The following is a 24,652-nucleotide window of genomic DNA, read 5'->3' as shown; positions in this document are numbered from 1 at the left end:
GCCGCTCCCGAGCTCAGCCTGGCTCAAAGGCTCAGAACCAAGACCCTCAGCATTTCCAAGTATGCACTACAGCAGAGTTTGGCATCTCAGAGTTCACCAGAAGAGCCTGCAATGATTTTCTTGTCCTAACAGACCACGAACCACCCTATCCTCCTCGTGATGCTTCCAGTGATGCAAGTTCTCTCTTGAGATACTTCCAGTAGTTCGGAGTGACAGAACATGTGAGCATGCACGCACACGTGTGCACATGCATGTCTGGGCGGTGAATGGGATCATTTTAAAGTTACATTATATTTTCAGCATGAGACATACAATTTCAATTAACTCGTCTACAAAAACACCAATGTGAATAGTTTATTGTTTACACAACTCCAAATTTACTGAGGGCAAGGGAGTCAGGGAAAATTAAAGATGAAAATTTTTTCCTGACTTGCAGAAATAAAGAGGTTCATTATCCTCTGTGTCCCCTTCCAATAAGTGCCTCCTGCTAGAAGTAGGAAATGTGAGGTGGGGTTTAGAGGGAAGGGTTGTTATTCTTTCAGATGTCAAACACTTTACATGACTGCAGCACTAGAAACTGCATACAGAGGGGCACAGGGAAGGGAGGAGGACATACATAAAAAAAAATTTAGAAAGGTGATTTCACTGTTACACATATTCTGTCCACATTGTCAGCAAAGTAAGGCTCTTTTTAAATTATGAAAAGATTTTTGTGCATGTTTTTTCCCCTCTAAAAACATCTGTAAATGACTTTAGCTGCAAAATGTTTCAGGATTGTGAAGAGAAGAAAAACGCAAAACAAAAAAATTCCCAAAAATAAAGACCAGGCTTCCTAAAAAATAAAATAAACCAAAGAAAATCCCTCTAAATCTACAGCAATATTTTAACTGGAAAAAGGTCCATTTTCTCTGGTTCGTCAGTATAAAAGGTTCCTTTATTTATATATATATTTCAGTTTTTAGGATGCAAGTTCATCTTGCTCATCTTCTCATGTATGGTCCATTGAGAGACTGCTTGGGCACCCCAGCAGCGTTCATGTAGCTGTGATGGGAGGGGCCAGTGTACATCATGTTTCCATGAGGATTTGGCTGCATAGGCTGCTGGGTATAGGCCTGGCTCCCCATCATTCCCATCTGCATCTGCATAGGATACTGTGCTGTCTGGTTCATGTAGGCAGGGTTGCTATGGTAACTGCTGTTCATCATAGGCTGTGTCATTCTGTAGCTGTTCATGGCGTTCAGGGTGTTCATATTCATGGAATTAACGTTGTAAGGGGTGGTCGGCATTAGGTTGACTCCCATGTTCATACCCCGCTGAACAGCTAATGTACGGGGGCCAGCCTGCATGGCAACTGCGGGTGGGCTGCGGCCGTAGAGCTGCTGCTGGTGGGCAGTCGCAGAGGGCAGTGGTGCTGATTTAGAGCGGATGGAAATGTGCCCCTTGACCGGCATCTGCCCCTGCAACCTCTGCGTGTGTGGAATACCGATATTGGTCGCAGACATGTTACACTGGAGCAGAGGTGACGTGAGGTTCATGGTGGTGGACGCCAGGTTTGGTGGGGGTGTCATAGTGGCTTGTGCTTGTGGTGTGCCTGCCAACGGATGAGAGGGAGCTAGCTGAGCCAGTCCTGTGTTGGACAGAGAAACGCTGGTTGCATAGGAAGTCACAGCAGGAGAATGGCTATAAGGCATGGCATGAGGGTCCATAATGGTGTTTGTCAGCTGCTGCAACTTGGCTAAACTGAATGTGGCTGATGGTTGTGAATAGCTTCCAGCACCAAAATCCCCTGGAATCCTCTCATAGATACTTATGTTACCAGTGCTTCCTGATTCCGGTATTTCCATGATCATGGGTGCTGGGGTGAAGCTGTTGTTCATGCTACACTGAGACAGTGGAGGTTGCTGCTGGGGTGGAGGTGGGGGCTGCGGCTGCTGTGCCTGAGGCTGTTGCTGTTGTGGCTGTGTTGTCGGTTGCTGGTTACTTGGAGGCCTTTCCACTACACAGCTCTGAGGTGACTTGATGTTGCAGTTTGCTGCAGGCTGGACAGTGTTTTGCTGCATCATGCTGCAACTGCTGCCAATGTTTGCCATTTGCTGAGTGACAACACAACTGTTCTGAGTGAGGCTGCTGGAGGAGGACAGTCCTCCGTATGAACAGCTGCTCTGGGAAGAGTTATTTCCACAAATGCTGCCTCCCATAGTGGAGTCATAGCTGCTGGGGTTTTCGTAATTCTCTGTAGTGCTCTCAATGCTGCCAAGGTCACTGAAGCCACTATCCACCACCTGCTGAGAGTGGTCCGATACTGAAGGCACATCCATCATGGGGCTGGTCTCCATGTTCTGCATAGAGGGTGCGGACAGGGATCCTTGTTCAGGACTTATCTGGGTGTAACTGCTCTCCAGAGCAGGCACATTTGGGCTGCTGACAGAACGCACAGACTGGCTGGGGTGGGACTGAACAGAGGATATTGGACTGTTGTGTTCTGAGGCCTGGCAATCTTCAACCATTGATATCGGAGGATCCTCCTCAGTCTGGGTGTAACTCTGCAAAGTCTGGCAAGCTGCAAGTGTTTCTTCACAGTCCTGGTAAGCTACATCATGCTCATTGCTTTCCTCTTGTGTCAAGGACTGGACTGCTTGAACAGTTTCAAGATCCAGTTCACTATGAGGAATCTCTTCCTCTTCCTTTAATTCAATTAACCCTTCTTTATTACTTTGCTCTTCCTCGTGATCATCTTCAGACCCTGGGACATGCTCTGAGCCCATCGATGTCTCATTGGAAGCCTGCTCTTCCTCAGAATCTGCCTCTGCTTCATCCTTTTCTTTTGCATCTTCTCTACTGCTTGGTATGCTTGTTTCTAAAAAACATTCCTGCACCTGAGGCTCCTCCTTTACCCCTTCTCTAACAGGCTGTTCCTCCAATTCTTTTTTCTTCACAGACTCCAGATGACCATCGTCTTCGTCATCAGCATCATGATCTTCATTTTGATTTGTCACTACTGCAACTTCCTCTTCTTCCTCATGGTCATGCTCAGGTTCATCTAGTTCTTGCTGTTCTTCTTCTGATTGCCTTTGCTCTTCTAAAACCCGTGGCTTCTCCTCTACCTCCTCTTCTATCTCAGGCTCTTTTACTTCTGGCACTGGACTGCTGTTGCTGTCCACAGGAGACACTGCTCTTACTTCACTGCTGCCTGTATCTTCCTCTTCTCCCTCTCCTACCTCTTCTGCTTCCATATTCGCATCTTCCTCTTTCCTTTCCTCAGTAAGGGGCAGCTCTTCTTTCTGCTCAATGCTTTCTTCTGTGTCTGAAATTTTGGGCTTACGCCCCGGTTTTGAATTCGCTGCTACTGCATCATCATCTTCATCCTGAACTGATGGTGGCACCTTTTCCCGGTTCAGTTTAAAACCTGGTTTTCGACCAGGTCTTTTCTTCCAGTGGACTGGTTTTCGGCTTTTCCCTTTTGGCCATCCCTTCTTCTTCTTTGTGGGTGTAGAAGTATCTGGCTCAAGTGAAGAATCCTTTGCTTCACATTTTCTCAGCATAGATAATGGATTCAAAGTTGGGTTACCTGAAAACACAAATTGAAAGATACTGTTCAAACATTTTTGTTTGACCCGAGCATTCAGGGAAGCTTTCCCAAACCCCATCACGTTTATCAATACTAGCTTAGAGATTTATTGTGAAGGGTAACAAGAAGGATCAAGGTCTGCTTATTAGCAACCACACTGCACATTACATTTTCAAAGAACATCAATCCTTCCAAGATTTTGCATGGTCAAAGCTCCGAGCCTTTGACACACAATTCAAATTAAACACTAGGCTATACAATCGAGTCCTGGAAAGACTCACTACTCTTTAGAAATTTTACTTATACAGTATGTTCACAAATGAAAATGTTCCAATGTAGGGGAACACATGAAGTTGCAATAAAAGCATGTTTCCATTTAGATCTGTATCTTGTGCATCTGCTGAAGAAAGGAAGTATTTCCACTTTTTTCATGGGTTATGCTTTTAAATTGCAATAGAAATAAACAGATGACTGAATTTAGCTTTTTTTTTTTTAATCTGAGAAATCATTAAAAGGAAGCTGAATTTTTCTCTCATTTGACTCTTATTTTATGAAGCAGGTTTTGCATTTCAGTGACCTTCTAAACATTAGAATACGTTCTGAGCTTACACAGCCAAAAGGAATGTGATCATTTATTGAGGACTTACTGCATACTGTAAGACGTTCCCTGAATTAATTTTGCTTTGAACTTGTAAATTAGGATAGTCAGTGACATTTTCCACAACAGTTGGCAAACTACAACAGTTCATCATTGACACTAGTTGATAATCACACTTCACCACCTGAATTTCTGTCTTCAGACAATGAATTTACTTAATCTGCTTTTGTATTAGTTTTCCTTTCATCTGCTAGGCAGAAAAATCTCTCTTACCAAATAACAGTTCTCACCTAAGTAATCTGTAAATTTATCAAGTCACCTTTTTACCTTTACTTTCTTTGAATCCATCGTTAAAGAACATTTGTTCTAGTGTCTTTATCAGCCCACGACTGTTCATTGAACTACTCCAGCTTATCAATACACTTATCAAGCGTGAATAACTGAGTAAAGATGGTTGTAGTAGTTTGACCAAAACTAAATAAAGAGATGACAAAATGCCTCTACTCCACTTGAGATTCCCCTGTTCATGTATTTAAGGATCACCTGAATCTCCTTGGCTTTGAGCTGAAAAATCATGTAACTACTGGTCATGACCTTTAAATATTCTCTCTCAGACTCTGGCCCTTCTCTTCATTTACCAAATCCCCTCTTTTTCTGTCAGCTGCTACATTATTTTTAACCTATCCATAAAACAGCAGTACAGACAGACACAGACCCAGACAAATCTCTCTTAAAATGTTATAGTTCTGCTGGAAAGGACCTACAATGATCACCTGGTCCAGCTGCCTGGCACCCCACTAATAACAAAGCTGCTTAATTTCTCCTTGTCTGCGGCTTGATTTATTTAGTGTGTATAGCTTGATTCTGTAACATTTCTGCTTAAGTAAATGGTTTTATATCGTTTTATATCATTGTCTGACAAATACATTTTTCACATACCAGTGTTCATTTGCATTGAGCAAATAACCCTCACTTTCTACTGAGTAATAAGCCAGACATCCTACTATTTAAATCAGGATTAATGTCACACTGATGGGCCTATAATTAGGTTGGTCATCACACTACATGGGTATAAGATCAATTTCCCCCCAATATTCAGAGTACATTTATTCACATTCCAGCCCTTTCTTAAGAACACTATGAATTTCCCAAGAAGAGCCGTTTTAAGTCCAGAGCTATGCAATGAAGGTAAAACTAAATAGTGTGCTTCCGTGAGAAGCATTCTGAAAAATATCTGGGTATTAAAAAATTAATTTAAAACAAATACCAAATTCAAAATTCTAGGACTCCTTGAAGCTATCCATAAAACAAATACTGAAATGTGAATAAAGGACGGAAAGGATCTGCCACAGTCAGCAAATCATTGGACAAGAAAGAAGCACTACTTTCCTGGTATTTGTTAAAGCATTAACACATAAGCCCTTAAAAAATCCACCTCTCTAAAACAAAACAAAATCCACACCCCCACACTATTTCTCTTCCCCTTTTCACAATTCCTATCTACTACAGAGGATTATATTTACCACCTCTTAGGTAAAGACCCTTTGCTTTTATCTGTACTGCCATGAATTTAATATTTTTAGGAAAAAAAAAAATAAGAGTAAATGATCTTATGCGACCTCAACGGCAGGCTCCTCTTACAACAGTGATACTGAAGTGTCCAGTCTGGACTCCAGTACAAGACTGGAGCCACTGGATAAAGCACAGCAAAGGGCAGGAGCATCGCTCTGATGAGGAAAGGCTGAGAAAGTTGGGACCAGAGCAAAGCAGGCTCAGGCCAGGGGGGCAGATCTTATCAAAGCGTTCAAACATGTTAAGGGAGAGAATAAAGAAGATGGAGCATCTTTTTGTCTTCGCAAATGAATATGGATTTGACACCCAGTCAAGATTTCATGTGTATCATCTTTTAGGATACTGAGAAACATATGTACGTGCTCATTAAGTTGCACTTAAGACATCAGTGTGCTAGTGAGCTCAAACAGAAGATGCTTACAGTATTCACGTTCACGGTAAAACTTACAGGTAGAACCAGAAAAAGCGAAATCATACAGCCCAGACTATGACAGAGATCCATCCTCCCCCACACAACACTAATCAACTTGCACAGAATGGCAGAATAGAGACCCACGAGCTTTATTTGTTTTCTACACCGTTCTTCCAGAATGCCCAATCCTTATTAAATACTGACCTCAAAACACCACACCACACGATCCATTCTCACTGTGACCCTGACAGCAATCAGAGCCTATTCAAATTCTAATCAGACATCAAATTTAAGAGACTGAAATGTTACATTTCAGCAAATTATAAAACGTCTTCAATGTGTTGCCTCAGGTAGACATTAAGTTTCGGGGAAAAATCTAACCCAAACCATCCTTAGTCAGAAATTTAAAAACAAAACATTTCTAACTCATAGTTATGATTAAAATAATCTAAATCTGAACCATTAATGAGTGCAATATTGTATTTCTGAATTGTCATAAGGCAGTGTTGTCACCCTCTACCCAGCTTAACTTTTTTGACTCAGAAAAGGCCAGCTGTTTATGACAACTGATGATTCCTAAGGGCTAACTCAAAGTACATTGTATTTTCTCTAGACCAGTTACAGTACGTTACATATACTGTGTATATGCAAAGGCACCTGTATTAAATACATAAGCAGCCAACAGGTACAGTTTGATGTCAGGAGCAGCAGTATCCCAAAGTAGTGTGCTCACTACTTTACTACTTCAGAGGTTCTGACAAATTTGCAGAGGTTCACCAAAAAAAGAATAAATAAATAAATAAATTATATGCAACAGAATCACAGACTGGTTTGGGTGGAAAGGACCTTAAAACTCATCTTGTTCCAACCTCCATGGGCAGGGACAGTTCCACCAGCCCAGGCTGCTCCAGGCCCCGTCCAACCTGGCCTTGGGCACTGCCAGTGAGGGGGCACCCACAGCTCCTCTGGGCAACCTGGGCCAGGGCCTCACCACCTCACAGCCAGGAACTGCTGCCCAATGTCTCATCTAAATCAACCCCCTTTCAGGTTAAAGCCATCACCCTCTGTCCTTTCACTACATGCCTTTGTAAAAAGTCCCTCTCCAGCTTTTCAGTGACACAAAAGAACAAAAAGCACTAACTTACAAGTGGAGAGGAAGAAAGTAAAGTATCTGTAAAGTAGGTAAGCAAGAAATTGATCATTGTAGTATATAACAGGTGTGAGTTAAAACAGTGACTTTCCAAATTCTATTTTTGATCCTTGGGTGCTCTATGGACTATTTCTAGTCTGGAAAAGGTGGTTAAAAATCACTGATGTATTTTATAAAGAAATATACGTGTTTGGAATCTCTAAAGGGATCTGCATCTCCACCAGAGAACATTCAGATGAGCACAAATGAAAAAGACTACAAACCACTTATCGAACAGGTCTCCTCCCAGCTCTGTAGTCTTATTAATGGTGCTGGAGTACCATAAAAATGTACTTCATGAGTAATCTGATCACAATGGAATAAAAAAAAAAACCAACAATGGTATAAGCTGACTGTCCATATATTCCCACTAAGCAAACTTAATGCTGCATCAACATGTGTTTGCACTAAATTTACATAGTTATACGTAAATCCTGCTATAAGGATTTAAGGGTGACTGATACTAAATGGGCAGTATACATGGCTATAATCAAGAGTGAATTTTTCAGTACTTAAGTACTTTTAAAGAAAAATTCTCCTCTGCTATCCACAGGCTAGCCATAAATTAGTGAGTTTGTTTCAGTAACAATTTTTTACTGTGGGATAACAGCACCATACTTCTCTTCCACACAGTCCTTCATTTTTGGCTGACTGCCTTGCACTACGTAGACCATCAAGAGAACGGAACATACAACAGCCATAAAGAAGATTACTAATAGAGCATCTGAATGACAGATGTTTCTTTTGAATTGTCAGCGCACTCTAAGTAACCAGTTCTAACCAAATAATTTTATTTTATGAACTGAAGGTTCAGAGAACTGAAGGAGATATGAGAAGCCAAGAGGCAGGACATGCAATGTGATGAAGAACAGGATCTCAAAAGAGACAATTTATTATTTCCCTTTGTTACGGAAAACTGAGGGCTCTTCAATTGATTTCTATTTTATTTCTGTAAGTGATCCCGCTGCATAAGTTTTTCCATAATCACAGATGCCAATTCCACTAGAAAAACTGAATCAAAAGCATACCCTGTGATCGGGTCATTGCTAATAAGATAGTTCAAAGCATGCACCACAGTTTCATAAGACTTGGGAATGTTTGAGGCTGGTAATTTATGCCTAACCGTGAATTTAGGCTAGCAGTTACAAGACAAGGTAAGCAGCTTGTTCCATCATGACCTAGTATCATCTGACACTCACTGACAGGCTATCTATATCAAATTTTCAACAGCATACCACCAAACATACCATTAGTGTCATCAGACTCCTCGTCATCTTTGGACTTCCTCTTAGAAGAGGGTCTATGCCTGAGTGTGTCTGGTGGGGCTAAGTGCCGAAAGTATCCACTGGGCAAAAGTTCATTCTCCTCCTCTTCGTCCTCTTCCTCCTCTTCCTCCTCCTCAATCTCGAATGTAGGCTCTAATCGGGGCATTGGTCGTTCAGAGTCTGAGTCCTCAAATGGTTCATCCAGCACTTCTGTGGTCTCCGAGATTGTTTCAGTGACAACACTGCTGTTGTGGTGCTTACGCTTGCGGACTCGCCTCTTCCGATGAAGAATTGGTTTCTGAAAGTGGAAGAAGACACTTTTACCACATGCAGTAGAAATAAAACACTGATAAACATAAAAAATGAAGAGCAGAGTTCAACAGTCTAAGTAGGACCAGAGGGCTCACTTCTGGAATCCAGACTTCACTAGAAATCCTGATTAGCACCTGCCTTAAGTTAGACATACGTCAAATACAATGCAAGAGGACCGACTTCCATGAAGATTGCTAGATTGATATTCGTGTAATAGTATAAACCATTCAAACAGCTGAAATTAACAGCCCATCCATAACAGCTGAAAGTTCAGAGACTCTACACCATAGATGTGAATAGTTTAGAGTAAGCTACAAAGTTTATATAGAAGAGAGCTTTTTCGTGCAGCATCCCACGAAGAGAGGATTTTCTTGGTCACGTTGATAGGATTCACATCTCTGAGGTACATCATTCCAAAGAAGTTATGCAGTGATTTTAGCTGTTTAGATAGCATTTGTTTTGCAGGCTTCTTTTAAAGGTAGGACCATATCTGTTTCTATTTTGCATTAATGAGTAAACCTTTAATAACCAAGGTAGAAAAAGCAAAGGCACAAGGCAGAAGCTAAAATTAAAAAACAACCCTACCTATTATTCAACAAAAACCACCACTACAAAAAGGCAGCAGAAAGTACCCTCCAGACAGAGTTCTGAAACACTGAGTAGATGCTACCTGCATGCTTAGTACATATCTTGCGAATGGCACAATCCTTCAGAAAGCACCAGTGTACTGACAAAACAGACTGCATGATATAGTCAGAGACAAGAAATAAGGCACACACCTTTCGTTTTAACGTTGGCTTGGTGAGAACAGGTGGAGAGCTTGACCGAGGACTCACAGGCTCATCATCCTCTTCGCTACTCTCACTAAAACACCTCAGAAGTGCCCTATCACTATCACTGTAGCGGCGGGGTAATCTGTCGCAGTCCTCCGGGAATCTGCACTTCAGTGGCTCTGTGTTCTTTTTCAGTTGCCCTCTCCACCTTTCCATACCTTCACTGTACCGCCGACGGGGAATTGCAGATTTTTCACCTTTGCCATACTGTCCCTGGGAAACCGCAGATTTTTCCTCATCTTCAGCATACCGGCCTCTTGGGGCTGGAGACTTCTCCTCACATTCACCACATCTTCCTTGCAAGGCTGCTGATTTCTCCTCACAATCACTGCACCGGCCTCGTGAGGCTGCTGATTTCTCCTCACATTCACTGCATCGCCCGCTTGGAACTGCTGTTTTGTCTTCAATGGGCAATAACGTCTCCTCACAAAAGGGCTCCCGAAGTCTTTTGCCCTTGCGGTTCCATCGACCTCTTCGTGATGGCTGACTGTTTGCAGGAAGACTATCCAGGGGAAAAATGTGCTTGTTTGGCCGTGCAGAATTGGCTGGAGCAACAATGTCCGGCTTTTTTTCACTCTCTGTAGGAGAGTAAGGCTCTTGCTCTTTCTTCTCCCATGACACAGATTTTACCATCTGCTTTAAATAAAAACAAATAAATTTCACACTTCCTATTTAAGCATGCATCTTCCTATTTCTGCATGCATATCCATCCTGAACTCAATTCTACAGAAGCTTTTGAGCAAGAAGTCAGAAAAGTTTAAGAATGAGTTTTAAGAATCGGATAATAGCAAAATAATTGACCATTACAAGATTCTAATAGTGCTAACTGCTACTCCTTTCCTCCCAGGTGATAATGTACCTCAATTAACTTCCCAACGAATTACTTCAGTCAGCAGTAGCCATCCAGTGGCCTGCTGAAATGCAAACACCATCTTGCTACATTCAAACACAGTATTTGTGTAATTTTCTAGAAAAAAGTGAGACAAACTTGAAGCTATTTTCCATTAAAATGCACAATTAGTTTACTGTAAATATAATAACAGCACATAATTTACCCCTTAGTATTCTAGTCAGTGCTGATCACCTGATGTGAGAATGCAATCCTGCCAGGACAGCAGTCTAGATTTCAGAAACCTTCACTGCTCTGTGGGCACTAACTGTAGTAGTAGTTTTGCAAAACTACAGAGCAAAAACACTTGGTGATAAATGTTAGAACAAGTTTTTGATGATTCATTTCCATTTACGCTGTTTATCACTTACAGAAATACTGAGTCTCTGAAATTCGGTTCAATAATTTGATGAGAGACCAGGTTACCTGAGAGTGGGAGGCATTTTTTTTTTTTGCTTTGTTTGTTGTGGGGCTTGTTTGGTTTTGTTTTTTTTTGTTTGGGTTTGTCCGTTTTTTAACAACACCCCTCCGCATACTGCAAAAATCATTAATGGTAGAAAGAGACTTTTTACTCTTTTCAGAGAAAGTCTTCAACCCTTCTCTAGACTTTGCCTCAGTGTTTCCCCTATCTGTAGTTTTTAATCTGAAACTATCCAGATACATTAACTTATCACAACTGCACTGCTTTTTGCAATTATGCCAAATGCCCAACCTTGCCATGTAAAGTCTTGTTAGCATTGCCTGCAAAAGCACCGAGTGTAAACTAGCTGCCACACAGAAGTAACAGATTCGCTCTTACACTGGTCTCTGAATCTTTTTCTTTCTGCTGCTGTTGCTCTTCAGTTTCTCCATCCTCTGTCTCCTCTTCTTCATCTTCAGAGACAACTGAGTTGGAAACTATAACAGGTGTCCAACGCAGACATTCTGCATCCACATCTATTGGTCGGACATTAGTTCTAAGCTTTGCCATATGTTCCTGGATAAGCTTCTCCCGACGAATGATCACAAATCTAAATAGTAATAATACTCCAATCAACAACAGGCTACATACTATACACATTGTTGTGCAAAGCAGATTAAGATACTACAGAAAAATTTGTGTACTCTCAATTAGTCCTGCCATTAATAACTTCAGAGAGGACAGAAAGCTCATAAAAACCCCCATGCTAGAGCAGGATCACCTAGAGAAGATCACACAGTAGCACCTCCAGGTGGGTTTTGAATGTCTCCAGAGAAGGAGAAAGCATTGTTAAATTCTTTCCACTTCTTGTTAATGGTGAAGCCGTTATCCTCCCATGGGTAGCATCCAGCTGCAGAGTACCACTTTTATTATGCGTTAAACAGACAAGGGGTATGCCATTCGGGGAACAGGCAACTTAAAGTGAAAGATACTGAATGGTAAATAAAAGGACTGCTTTAAAAAGTTAGTCCCAGTACCGGAAAGGATTTTATTCAGGAGACTGGGAAGAACATCACTGATTAAAGTATACTGTGAAATGAGGACATAAAGCTGTTCTCAAATAACTTCAAGTTTTCCAAATAAGTTCCGAGTTGAACACAAAACACAATGGAATACAATCCCACTCGCCAAAATGCTATGGTCTGAATCAAGAAAAATTCCCAGTATTTCCCTTGACTTGAACACTCAGCTGGGCAGGCAGACTACTTCTATTCTCTCTCTTATTTCTCCCAGTGATCTGTCCCACTCTCCAAGCATCCCATGTTAATCCACACAGTTAATGGCATCTTTGAGGAACAGAGAAAAGGGGAAAACCGTCTGCTCAGTGACTGCACAAAGGAACAGATTTTCCTCTAGAGAGGGGAAGCTGCTGTTCTTTGCTTTATTTTGTGATTATGTTGGACTGACTATACTGGGACACCTGAAGAGAACATGGCCAAGAGACCAGCTTGCTTTCTCTCACAGCTGCAAATTTCTCAGAAGTTCCACAGCTGCAGAACGACACAGCTGGAAATCTGATCCAGCTTTGGCACTGCACATTCTTGCATCACACATGGGCCGGTATTTAGACACTTGAGTCTTAAATAAAATAAAGCTTATTAGATATGACTTCTCCAAACACCATTAAATTTGATTCAAATACGTATGAAGCTCTTTGGAAATACCACAGGGCTCCTGTACTCACTGATCACTACGGAAGTCAAGCATTCGTAGATGATGTAGAGTGGAAGTGATATCTTGAGGGCAGATTCCAGTCAGCTTACTCAATTTCTTGATGCTCAATTGTTTGTCATGTTGATGATAAAGGCACTCCAATATTACACTTTTCCAATAAGCCATATATGAGAGGCGCCCCAGGTCTGACAGGGGCTTCTCTGGTGATCCTGCTTGACCCTCACGCTTTGAAAGCAAATAGCCTGAAGATATTAATAAGAAAAAAAAATTAGCATATATAGCTTCTGTTTCCACTCCAACTCTACAAAGGCATTTTTCCAGAAAGTAGCTGTATGCTGTCTACAAAAAATAGATTATCATTTTGAAGGATACACTGAGTGGTCTGGCTGTTTTGGGTTTTTTCTGGTAACTCCTGTTTTTCAGTGATACAATATGAGATTCTAAACTACATCACCATCAGACATTGGCTATGGGCAATGCCACGAGATGGCAGCAGTTGCCTACCTAGAAACTATGCTAAGCCTGAAGTACAGAGTCTGCTGAGTATCTTCCACTTGCAATAACAATTTTGAAGATGACAGAGGGGGAAAACATATTTTAGCCATTTAAAACTAGTACAGCAAACTATTTTCTTGAAAATTCTCTGCTGCCAAACTTCAAGGCCATACCAGAGAGTACCAAGCTCTATCTGCAGAGACTTAATTTAAGACTCTAATATTCTGCAGAGGTTCAATAAAGACCAAGAAGTTATATCCTCCCCAGCTGACAAGTGTGTCTTCTCACTGCTGCTCTAATATAGCCCCCATTTGTCAACTTCTCAACAGATATCACTGAGTTCTGGAGAATAACTTATCTACACAAGGATATTTACTAGCAAAATCACTCTATTATAATGATGCCAGTAGGGTTTTTTTCCTCTGTGCATTAACTCCAAAATTAGCATGTCCACAGGGTGAGATATATTAGATTGTACTCAGCATAATAAAAGAGATATCGTTCCAGGGGCAAGTTTCCCTGTGAACTTGCTGAGATTCATGTACGAATCTGAGAAGTATTTGAGTATTCAGAGCCTAAGTACGTCTGGTTTTGTTGGTCTCAGAGCTAAATTAAAACATGACTATGACTACCTTTTGCTTAAGACACTAATTCACTTAATCAAGGTGCTGAAGACTCTGCAGTTTTAGGGTTGGCTTTCTGTAGAAAGAATGGTATGTGCAAGGTAAGCATCTGCTAAAAACATTATACAGATGCGTAACAGTAAGTTGCTTACACAGGAAACGTGAGAATTACAGGAAAAATGATCAGTTTGCCTTTAGAATTGAAGCCACCCAACAAAAGAGTAAACTGTGAAGTTCAGATAATTTTGAGAGCTTTAGAATCCTTTGTCCCAAGATGTTCCTTAATTTGAAAAATACCCTCTTCCACAGTTGAGCCTTTCTTTAAGATATGAAAAGACAAAGACTAAAAAAGTGAAGAAAAAGTTCCTTACTGAAGTCAATTAGGAACCTGCCATAGCCCTTACGCTGGTACTGTGGAAGAATCATTATACAGGAAACATTGTACTTCTGTTGGCAGTGTTTCTCCTGTTGGGGGAAAAAACCAAACAAACAGCAAATTAAAAAAAAAAAAAGAGACCTGAGAGAAATAGTAGTAGTTGTTCTGTACAAGTCCCTTCTACAGTAAAAACTGAGACAGAAAGCCACAGTCAAAGTTTCTTAGGGACAACAACGTACACAAGCCAAGAAAAGACTTTAAAAGAGAATAATATTAAAACTCTATTACCATCATTTCAGTCCAGAAAAACAAAAAGAATGAAAACTTGACATAACTACCACCTTCTGCTTAGACACAATACAGTAAAGAACACGGGCTGAATAGCACAGTTTCAAACGCAAATCTGAAGGCAGCCAAATTCACTGAAAAAGCATTCTGGTGAAACTTTAAGCATCATAGCTGTAACATACGAAAATCCAATCTCAAATCTGCTGAAGACTGAAAGGAAAAGCTTCAATTAAAGCTATTTAAAAATACATAAAACCATTACAGATAAAAGTCTTAAGAAAATCTGAAATCTTGGCTTTGTTCCATTAAAAAAAAAAGTTCGAAATGAGGTGCAAAACTGCCAAACTTGTTCAGAAAACAATGTAATTACAGAAGCAAAAATAAGATAGAACTACTTGATAACAAAGAAGTTTCTCTCTCAAACAGTACTACCCATCACCACCAAGAGCTGGAAGTCATATGAAGTGTTGGAGCTTTTTTAGCTACCAGCTGCAGTACAAGTGGCTTACAGAATATACACTATTGAACATTTATGAGGAAACTTGGTTTTATTAGCTGGTGGTCACCAAACTTAACACGAATCAAATCTGTTTGCAACAGATGTCTATACCTACATTACATGATGTATTATATGAGGGCCTAAATTACAACAATTTAAAGTCACTGAAGCAGCATCTCTCACCATAGCAAACACAGCTCCAAGCCTGAAGTATGCAAATACTTGCCTTGGAAAAGTAGCCAACAAGGTGACAGCCCTTGACATCATTCTGTGTCAGCACGTAGAAAAGAAATGGCTCCACATCATAATAGAGTGTCTTGTGGTCCAGGAAGAGTTTGGCTAACAAGCACAAATTCTGGCAGTAGATAGTGCTGACATTTCCATCAACCTTGTAGAAATGAGGAAAAGTTTTGTCACTCCATTTGCTGCCATGCAAAGACATACTTCACCTGGGTATGCCTGTATATTTGAAGGAATCCCTGTATATTTGGAGGAAGACTTATTTATTTGTCACAGGTGGCGTCTCAAAGGACTTAAACTTCCACAGCATACAGGCCATGGCCAAGTCAGTTAAATTCATTAGCTTAAGAGAGATCTCAAAATTTATTTTCCTAAAATGAAAAAGCATTTCTACAGAGCAAGACTTCTCATATGTTTTATGGATGAATGATTTATACAGGAGGTCAGCTCCCACTGCTTGCTTGTAGTTGTTCACTCATGACAACCAAACAGTTCAAGAATGAAGATCTTTAGGGCTATAAAAAACTTACCACATGATTGGGTGCTGAAGACCCTGTTTTATAGGTAGAAGTGAGTGGCTTGCTTTTCTAACTTACCTCAAAGACTGAAATATTGTTTTTTCTGTAAATTTCATTGGCTGGAGGATGAAACCAGCCACATTTTTTCATATGCTGTTGGAGAATAGTTCTGCTTTTCATATACTTTAGACAGAACTCACAAAGGTACAACTTGGGTAGCCTGTAAGCAAGAATAAAGAGAGATCAGAGACTGAAGATACAGATTTCTGTATAAAATTCCTCACTCCTGCAGATAGAGAACTTGATGAAAACAAACTCAGTATATACTGATATTGTGAATGTGCTAATCAGGCCAAAAACATCTTACTTAAAGTCATGGCACTTAATATGCATTTGTCACAGAATAAGTAACAAATGTACTTAAGTGTCCTGCATAATTACTTTTACATTATTATGTCACGACAGAAGAAATACATGCATCTATTAAAATCCTAGGAAAAAACCAGCAAAAAAACCCCCAGTTATGCACTAGTGAAGCACTAGGATGGATTATAAGAAAGGCTGAGAGAGAGACTTTTCACCAGGGCCTGAAATGATGGGACATGGGGCAATGGTTTTAAACTGAAAGAGGGTAGATTTAGAAGGAAGACTTTTTTTACAGTAAGAGTGGTCAGACACTGGAACAGGCTGCCCAGAGAAACTGCGAATGCCCTATCACTGCAAGTGATCAAGGCCAGGCTGGACAGGGTTATGGGCAACCTGATCTAGTGAAAGATGTTCCTGCCCACAGCAGGGGCGTTGGACTAGAAGGTCTTTAAAGGTCTGTTCCAATCCAAACCATTCTATGATACTACATGTAAAGAACCAGCGTACTCTAACAGTCAGATACTCTAATCACATGCACAGTAACAGCCCAGTACCAAGTCACTTAGCTGAGGCTGCTCTCTCCTCAAGAGCATGGAATATGTCAGTTCTTTGGGAATCCATCTAATCACGTATTCCTGTGGCAGTCCGAATGCTCACAGCATGTGCAGGTTGTTGCAAAGAGCTTATCAAGACCTTAAGACATCTATTGACTACCATAACAAGTATCTGGATTATGTGTACTTTGCTTCTGTTCTACATTCAGATAGAATATTCTTAAGATTTCCACACCTGCTGGAGTACAGCTTTCCCATAAACACTGAGGAAGAACAAAGGAGAAGAACATTCAGTCTTACCTCGAGTATTCCTGTGGATATGGGGAAGAGTACCAGGTCTGGATTTCATACTTGCCAAATTCAATGACAGAAGGGCATCGAACCTGTGGATCAGGAGGCCCAGTCACCCCTACTTTCTGTGCAAGGGGAAAGAAAAGTTTTCATTAATTTCAAGCAAAAGACTTCTAAGCTGAAATAAATTAAAACACTTTCATCTACACAATCCATCCTACTCAAAGTCACAGAGAATTAAGAAGATGCAGATGTTGCCTTCTGATGCTAAAAAACCAGTGCCAGACACACTTCAAGAAAGCATGTAATTCACAAAAGGAAGATTCAGTAAGCATCGCCATACCACATACCTTCACTGTGCTTCACACTGTTCCATGTCATAGTTTTAAATACTAATCAGTAGACAGCAAAATTTAATACAACCTTTTTTCAGTCTCGTTGCCATTTCCTTTTTTGTTATTTCAATATCCAATAAGAGAAATACATAAACTGCTCTTGAAGTTAAGACCTAGAATATTCAAGTGTCTAACACAACACATAGTCTTGGAGCTGGGAAGATACTGATATGTACTACTTGTATGTATCGACCAAAACAATATTCAGACAGATTTAACAGAACAAACTCCCTAGTATTTAATAAAATAATTAAGACAACACTATTAAATAAGCACAACCTTGAGTGCTAAATCTTTTGCTATCTGTGAGGATTCTATGAGGAAAGGAAAGCACAACCTCTGCATTTTTGGTAACTGATACAAGGTTGTGTGCTACACACAATCTCATTCCTTGGCAGAACAAATCACCAAAAAAGCAGTTTATGAAGGCAGCTCTTAATAGCTATGATAACCTATAGTTATGCACTTCCTGCACTGTAGTTTCAAAGGAATTGCCATTATCGCCCAGTACAATAGGCCAATAACAAACACAATTATCAAAGGCATCTGACAAGTCTAAAGGAAAACAGAGTAACATGCACCTTCGAGGGGTCCTGCGCTTCCTCCAAATCAATGCCCAACACAAATGTAGAGACCCAGCTTCCACAACTGTCCACACATCACAGCCGTTAGGAGAAAGCCTTCAACAGCAGACTACTGCTTCTGCCTCTGTACTAGCTGCAGATAGCTCTGAATGACTTTACTCTTCAACATTTAATATGCAGTTATCTTTTCCTCAGCTCACTCAAAAGCCTTTGATACATCACACTGTATTTCCATTTTCTTTGGTGAGGCAGTTAGCTCAGTGTACCTGCACCAGGTCCCTGTATCAGCCGCATCGCAACTCTGGTCAACCCTTTTCTCACCAAAACCAACAAACTGGCCACCTTAAATTTAAAGTATTTAGTCTACGACAAGTATTTTCCCCACACAGGGTGGAAAAAAAACAACCAAAACCACTCATAAAATTTTGCTCCTTTTCCTAAGCAGATGTTTGGAGATTAGTATTTTCTCTAATCTTGACATATTTCCATAGATTTCATTTCAGATCTTCAGTTATTTTCTAAAGCATAATTATAGTCACAAGACACACTGATTTGCTCAATGATGTACACACTGAGACTTTTTTTTAAATGCTCACCTTTATATTATGCTTCAGCTCTTTTGTGATCAGTTCCCCATCACTCTCAAGCAGCAGAAAACAAGCACATTAGCTTCTATGACAGACTGACTCATTTGGAGTCTGTATTTCTTAGGTTTTTTGTTGTTGGGTTGGGGTGATTGTTTTGGATTGTAAAAATTTAATAAATTTCTTTTACAGATTTGGTACTTACAGTCAGACACCGAAAATTTAACTTTACCTGCAGTGCTTGTTCCTGAATATCTCTAAACAACTCCATGTCTTTCTCAGTTAAGACATCCTGGCTCCCAAAAAAGCGCTCCTCATTTTCCTGTTTTCCATCCCAGCCATCCTGATTGTCTGTAAATGAGAGAGAAAATTGTCTTCATCTACATTTGCAAAGGAGTACTTGCGTTTTAGTGCAGTGACAAACATCTTCTGGCTGTATTCAGATGCCGTGCCAAGATTCTTTTTAATGGGATTTTTCTATTCAGATTTGGGACCACAAAGGAAGAACCAGTTCTAGATTTATGACCAAGTAAGAAGTACTGGCATATATTTAACCAGGCCCAAATCTCATCACTTAGATACTCATAGTATCACAAAGGCACTTGTAACAATGAGACAGTTTGGGATAAATGGCTTACCAGTATGCCCATTTCTCACAAAGATAGCAACTATTTAAATGCCTATCTAGTGCAACCAAAACCAAGACACTTACGTTTAACACCCAAGAAACACCCTTTCCACAAAAACAAGCAAACAAAACCCTCAAGACACTTCACCTCACCCCTAAAGCATGAAGGCACATTATTGTTCTTCCAGCACCAGCCAGGCTAATACACATAACTATTTTAAAGGTGTAAACCTTGTGCATTACTGTGGAGTATTTCCTACTGCTTACTTAGGAACAATTCAAGCTATGAAACTATTCGACAAGACTATGAAGACCTGAATACAGAGATAAAATCGAGGTCCAGTCTTAGATTAATGTCTTACGCAGAACTGCATTCAAATGAAGGGATGCTCTCCCAGCAAGAAGGTGCCAAACTGCATGATGCAGGCTTCTCTATGGCTGAGGAAATTAAGAAACATCTGCATGCAAGCCTGTACCATAGATCAGAAACTCATGGGTCTGTCAGATGGGTTTTAATTATCTGTATCTCATTTCATACTTTTACCTTGCTGTTCTTATTTTCATTGATCACTCCCTATGTTACTTCTTTCAAATGTGACATTATTTAGCCCATTTCCTATGGCTATCTGCAAGCCCCTCATTACCAAAGGCCATTTTATCTCACAGTAGTCATTCAATCCCTCATAACACCTTGCCATCATATGAAAAGAGGCAAAGGTCTTTAGGATCGCTTCCTTATTCCAACTAGCATTCTACCTGAATGCACCAAAGATAACTGTATTTGAGTATTAACCTTCAGCTCAAATTTTCCAGCCTCTAACGATTCTAGTCACTTCAACATCCTAGTCTTTGAACATATTCTTGGTGTACATGACACTTACATTGGCAGGGTGAAAAATTTTTACCTGTGGGCCATTCTGAAGTGCTAGATTTCCTGGTACCCTTTTTCCTGATCCTATACTGCTGAGAATAGTCTACCACTTCCCCTCGAGCTTTTCGTCCATCAGGGGAAGGAGTGAAGAATTTTGTAAGGCCATCTATAAGCCCTTTGGTTTTCTTGTTAAACTTCAAGGTGGTGCTGCCATCTCTGCAGAAGTCCAAGACATCTGCCTGCTCCAGGTATCCTCCTTCTGATGATGCTGACTGGCTGGATAGAGTGATCTTACGCTTCCGACCCCGACCAGGGCCAGTTCGAACTTTGCTGAAAGCGACTTTTGATCTGAAGTATGAGAAGGGAGAAGATACGGTCAGAAGGTTTCGTAAGGTGGCTTGTTTTGCTGCTGCAAATCTTATTTATTGATCACACAGAAGCTAAACGTGAACTGAAAAATCTAATAGGAAGGGAGTAATCAACAGTCTGTACCCTACAGAAACCAGGATTCTAAACATCTCTGTAGAAGTACTGTGCTATTTTTCTCCACACTGAACATCACTTGCAATTAATTTGAGCATAAATAGATTTTCCCCAAATTAAAATAACGTCCTATTTTAAAATCAGTAGCCAGAAAGAATACATTGTACAGTCATTAAACATATACAACGGTCATTTGTCAAAGTTTTTGTACTGATAGGAAATCATTGTAAGAACTACACAGAAAGTTAATGCACACAGGACATACATGTTAGCTAAGAGCCTATACCACTGATGATCATCTAACAGAAAACAGTGTTGACCTCCAACCAGCTGCCACCTTTCAGGCTGGAAATTTTAAAACTCTATTGAAATAACTGAGTATTAAACACTTCTTGGTGGCCAGAAAGCTGACTGGCTTTAGCCACAATCACTGCAGTTACAGAGTATAGAAATAGGCTGCTCCTCCCTAAAAAGTAAAACTAAGCATCTGTGCATAATTCTGTTGACATATTTTGCAAGTGAAGGGATGGAACAAAGGCAAAAAAAGTGTGAATAAATAGAAAGATAAAAATTAAGAGAGACAAAAGAGCAATAGAAGATAGCTAGCTTTCTTTTTGCCTCTCTCAATTATATGGGGAGTTCCTCTAAGCAAAGGTATCACACAAACTGAAAAAAAAAAAAGATAGGGCTTTTAAGAGAGACATTCTATGTTTTTATACGCATTAAACTCTGTGAAGTTTTTTCTCTAGAACATCCTTTGGTGCTATTGGTTAGAATCAAGAGGTAATTAGACTTTTTAAAAAAATTATTATTATTATTATTATTATTATTAAAGCTGATCTGATGCTCAAACAGAAGTTCCTGTGACGTGCTCCTGCATTGCTTTGTCCTCTGCACTGTCAATAGTGCTGCATCACAACAAGCACTGAACAACAACTTCAATTCAAGAAAATTGCTCTGGCTGAACAGTTATCCAAATAATTCCTGCCCACCCAAATCCAATTCCCTGATGACTGGCTGCCTCAGAATCAGCATGACAAGGCCACACAATCTGTCCCAGCACAACAGACTGCTCCACAAATGCAAACACATGTTAAACTGAAGCAGAATAGGGCCAAATATTTTCCGGCAATAATGTCAGAATAAATATATGCCAAACAACGATCTCACGTGCTTTACTGTAGGTTACTTAATTTCTCTAAACATCAGAAAGGGTTCTTGAGAAATGCAAAGCAAAACAATTATGCTGGAAGCAGCAGCCATCCAGCAAAACAGACTTGACACGAACAGCAAAATTCATCTATGACTATAAGGGATAGGTCAAAACCAAATAGTAAGTTATTACAAAGAGTCAAAAATCTAGGCAAAAAAGCAGCACTGAGATTACTTCTAGTCTTTCACAGCCCTCTTCAGAAATTCTGTATTAAAGAATAATGAAAAGCTCTTCATTGTACAAGAAATCTTTTCAGAGCAGACCAGGCAGTTCAGAAATCCCCACTCCTCTATAGAATCTCACACCTTACTCTTCCTTATAGAGAGACTTACGTTGTATTTTGATTCTTTAACCTGTTTTTGGGACGTCCTATTGGGTTAGCATAGCGTCGTTTTATCTGTGCTGCCTTCTTGTGCAAGAGCTTTCTTCCTTTCTTCCGTGGCCGGCATATTTGACATATCCACATACCTATAAGACACATGTCACCATCACTGAATGCAAGGGACATCTACATAGGACAAAAAGGAGAATTACAAGTCCCAGGCCTTCTGACAGAAAGGGTAGGAACAGTACCAAAGGCCCCAATCATCACACATACATGTAAGGAAAATTATATGTATGTTCCAGCAATCTAAACTCAAGCCCAGTTAATTTCACACACACGCACCCCCAGAAACACTTCGCACAGCCAGACAGGAAGTCTCTTTAATTCACAGTGCGTTATCAGGAAACCATAAAAAAGTAAAATATTTCATTATCCCATATTCTGCTTATGAATACACTACTTCCAACCATCTTCCACGTGAAAATTTTCATCTAAATACAAAGGAAGAATCTTCCATAGATAACCTGCTTTCTGATGGAAAAGAGACGTTTAGTTCTACTCCAGGATTCTCTACTGTTGAAATGGATACGACTTCAAAAACTTAGAAGCCCATCACTTTCTTCTGCGCAAAGCTATGCATTCAAATGATAGCTGATCGTTTTACGCTGGAAGGATCACTTCTACTCCCTCAAACCTCAAAGACATTTTTCAAAACCCTTCACAGAGAGAAACGTACAGGAAGCAGGGGACAGTGGAAAATCCAGATGTCTTCTCTAGTTTCTAATACTGAAAAGCAATGCTGTAAAGAACAAGTTAAACGTTGCTAAAAAAAAGAGGACCAAATACGTGGAAGCTCTTTCCAACCACTGATCTCTTCCAACACCATCTTAAATTACCCTTTTCATCACAAAGCCCTCACCTTTTGGCATCCTGGTAAGCGGGGGGTCACAGCACTCCATGTGAAAGCCACGGTCACATGAGTCACAAAATAACATGTTATCCTGTTGAAGACAGATAAAGGCAATAACTCTTTAGATGTGCATCATCATCAAGCCCTTCATTAATTTGCTACCATCTCAGAGAACATGTACGTAGCTTTCAACTACAGACATATCATGGTATTTCATAGGTCTCAGAAAAACTACCAGATTCAAACAAAAGCTTCAAATATTTGATTCTATAATGATTTTATCTTGTAGTTTAACAGAACATCCACAAGACTGATACCCTCTTCAGTTTATATTCATTGTACTCACAGCATTTTTGCCCTGATCTCGACAGGAACTGCATGTTTTGCACTCAATGCACTGCCATCGCAAGGCTTTCACTCGAACTGTCAACTCTGGAGAGAACTTCAAACAGGACGGATGACCTACAGAAAAAAAAAAAAAAGAGAAAATTACACCCATAAAACCATTCCACTGTTGTTAATGCTCACAGATAGCTCTCAGATAAATTACTTTATCGAGTACTTATTCCCGTGCAGAATTTTGGTTATCCAGACACTCTTGGTTTTAGGTGCTTCTATTCTTATCTACCTATAACACAAAAAATTATACCCTAGACAGCAAGTGTCAGACCCACATACAAAAGAACAATATGATAAATCTTTCATAACTGAATTGAGAAACATGATGAAACTGGTCATCATTACCACATTTTAAAAGAAACTTCCAGGAGCCAAATGAACTATTTGCACTAGGTTAACTTAACTGTCTACCCTCTGGGAGCATGAGAGTCAGCTGAACTAACTGTATTATACACCATAGATGTATACTCCCTATATGCACGGGTCAGGAGTAGTCACTATACTAGACTTCTCTGTCTCAAGTAGCAATGTTGTTATTAAATGCAAACGCCTCATGCGTATGCGTCAGTAGCAGTCACTACACCAAGCTCTTCTGTCTCAAGTAGACGGGTTATTACGAGCAGCACCTACCACTGTTGCCACAGTCAGCACAAGAGATGAGCTCTTCAGGTTTCTTCTCCCGATTTTGCTCTTTTGTACCAAGGCAAAAGCTGCAGATTGGAATTGGTTCAGCAACCGGCTGTGAAAAAAACCAGACAACAAAAGCACTGAGTATATCAAGGGAGCAAATTATAACACACAAAATCATGCAGGCATCTACATCACATGTAAGCTGTATGTAATATACACTGTGTCTCAGATTTTAGCTGGTTCTCACCACACAATACTGCATTTACTGTAACCTGGATAGAAGTTAGAACTCCAAAGACAAAAGGCATAATCCAAGGTACAAAAGAGATTGGAATTCCAGGGCTAGGGGAAAGCTAGAGGGCTATAAATTAATACATAACTGAATGCAAAATTAGAGAGAGTTGGTGCCTTAACTTGTCAAAAAATGAATGAGGGAAATCTTGTGGCACTAAACACTGCAGTCCCACATACTTATTAATCAAAGAATCAAATGAATTAAAAAAAATTGACAGTTTATATCTATTATAAAGAAATAAGCTGCATTTAAACCTATGATACGCAGCACTGACATTTCAGCCTTATCAACAATGATGACAATATTCTCTACT

General features: G+C 40.1%; 1 protein-coding gene across 1 annotated transcript in view; it reads right to left on the bottom strand.

The window, feature by feature from the left end:
- Positions 1 to 299: 299 nt before the first annotated feature.
- Positions 300 to 24,652, bottom strand: part of KAT6A (K(lysine) acetyltransferase 6A) — a 36,042-nt gene continuing 11,689 nt past the window's right edge. The window contains exons 3-18 of the mRNA XM_010178648.1: positions 24,045 to 24,153; positions 23,362 to 23,477; positions 23,025 to 23,106; positions 22,113 to 22,248; positions 20,119 to 20,432; positions 18,818 to 18,936; positions 17,032 to 17,147; positions 15,890 to 16,031; positions 15,280 to 15,441; positions 14,262 to 14,355; positions 12,783 to 13,014; positions 11,438 to 11,648; positions 10,178 to 10,382; positions 9,696 to 10,096; positions 8,587 to 8,902; positions 300 to 3,568 (exon numbers count right to left, since the gene is read on the bottom strand). Of these exons, the coding sequence (XP_010176950.1) occupies positions 981 to 3,568; positions 8,587 to 8,902; positions 9,696 to 10,096; positions 10,178 to 10,382; positions 11,438 to 11,648; positions 12,783 to 13,014; positions 14,262 to 14,355; positions 15,280 to 15,441; positions 15,890 to 16,031; positions 17,032 to 17,147; positions 18,818 to 18,936; positions 20,119 to 20,432; positions 22,113 to 22,248; positions 23,025 to 23,106; positions 23,362 to 23,477; positions 24,045 to 24,153 (5,343 nt within the window). The 3' untranslated portion in view covers positions 300 to 980. The remainder of the gene's footprint in view (positions 3,569 to 8,586; positions 8,903 to 9,695; positions 10,097 to 10,177; positions 10,383 to 11,437; positions 11,649 to 12,782; positions 13,015 to 14,261; positions 14,356 to 15,279; positions 15,442 to 15,889; positions 16,032 to 17,031; positions 17,148 to 18,817; positions 18,937 to 20,118; positions 20,433 to 22,112; positions 22,249 to 23,024; positions 23,107 to 23,361; positions 23,478 to 24,044; positions 24,154 to 24,652) is intronic.

This window comes from Mesitornis unicolor, unplaced genomic scaffold (genome assembly GCF_000695765.1).
Source record: "Mesitornis unicolor isolate BGI_N332 unplaced genomic scaffold, ASM69576v1 scaffold16932, whole genome shotgun sequence".
NCBI lineage: Eukaryota > Metazoa > Chordata > Aves > Mesitornithiformes > Mesitornithidae > Mesitornis > Mesitornis unicolor.
Note: the sequence above shows the minus strand (reverse complement) of the source record. Positions and strands in the feature narration are given on the sequence as shown.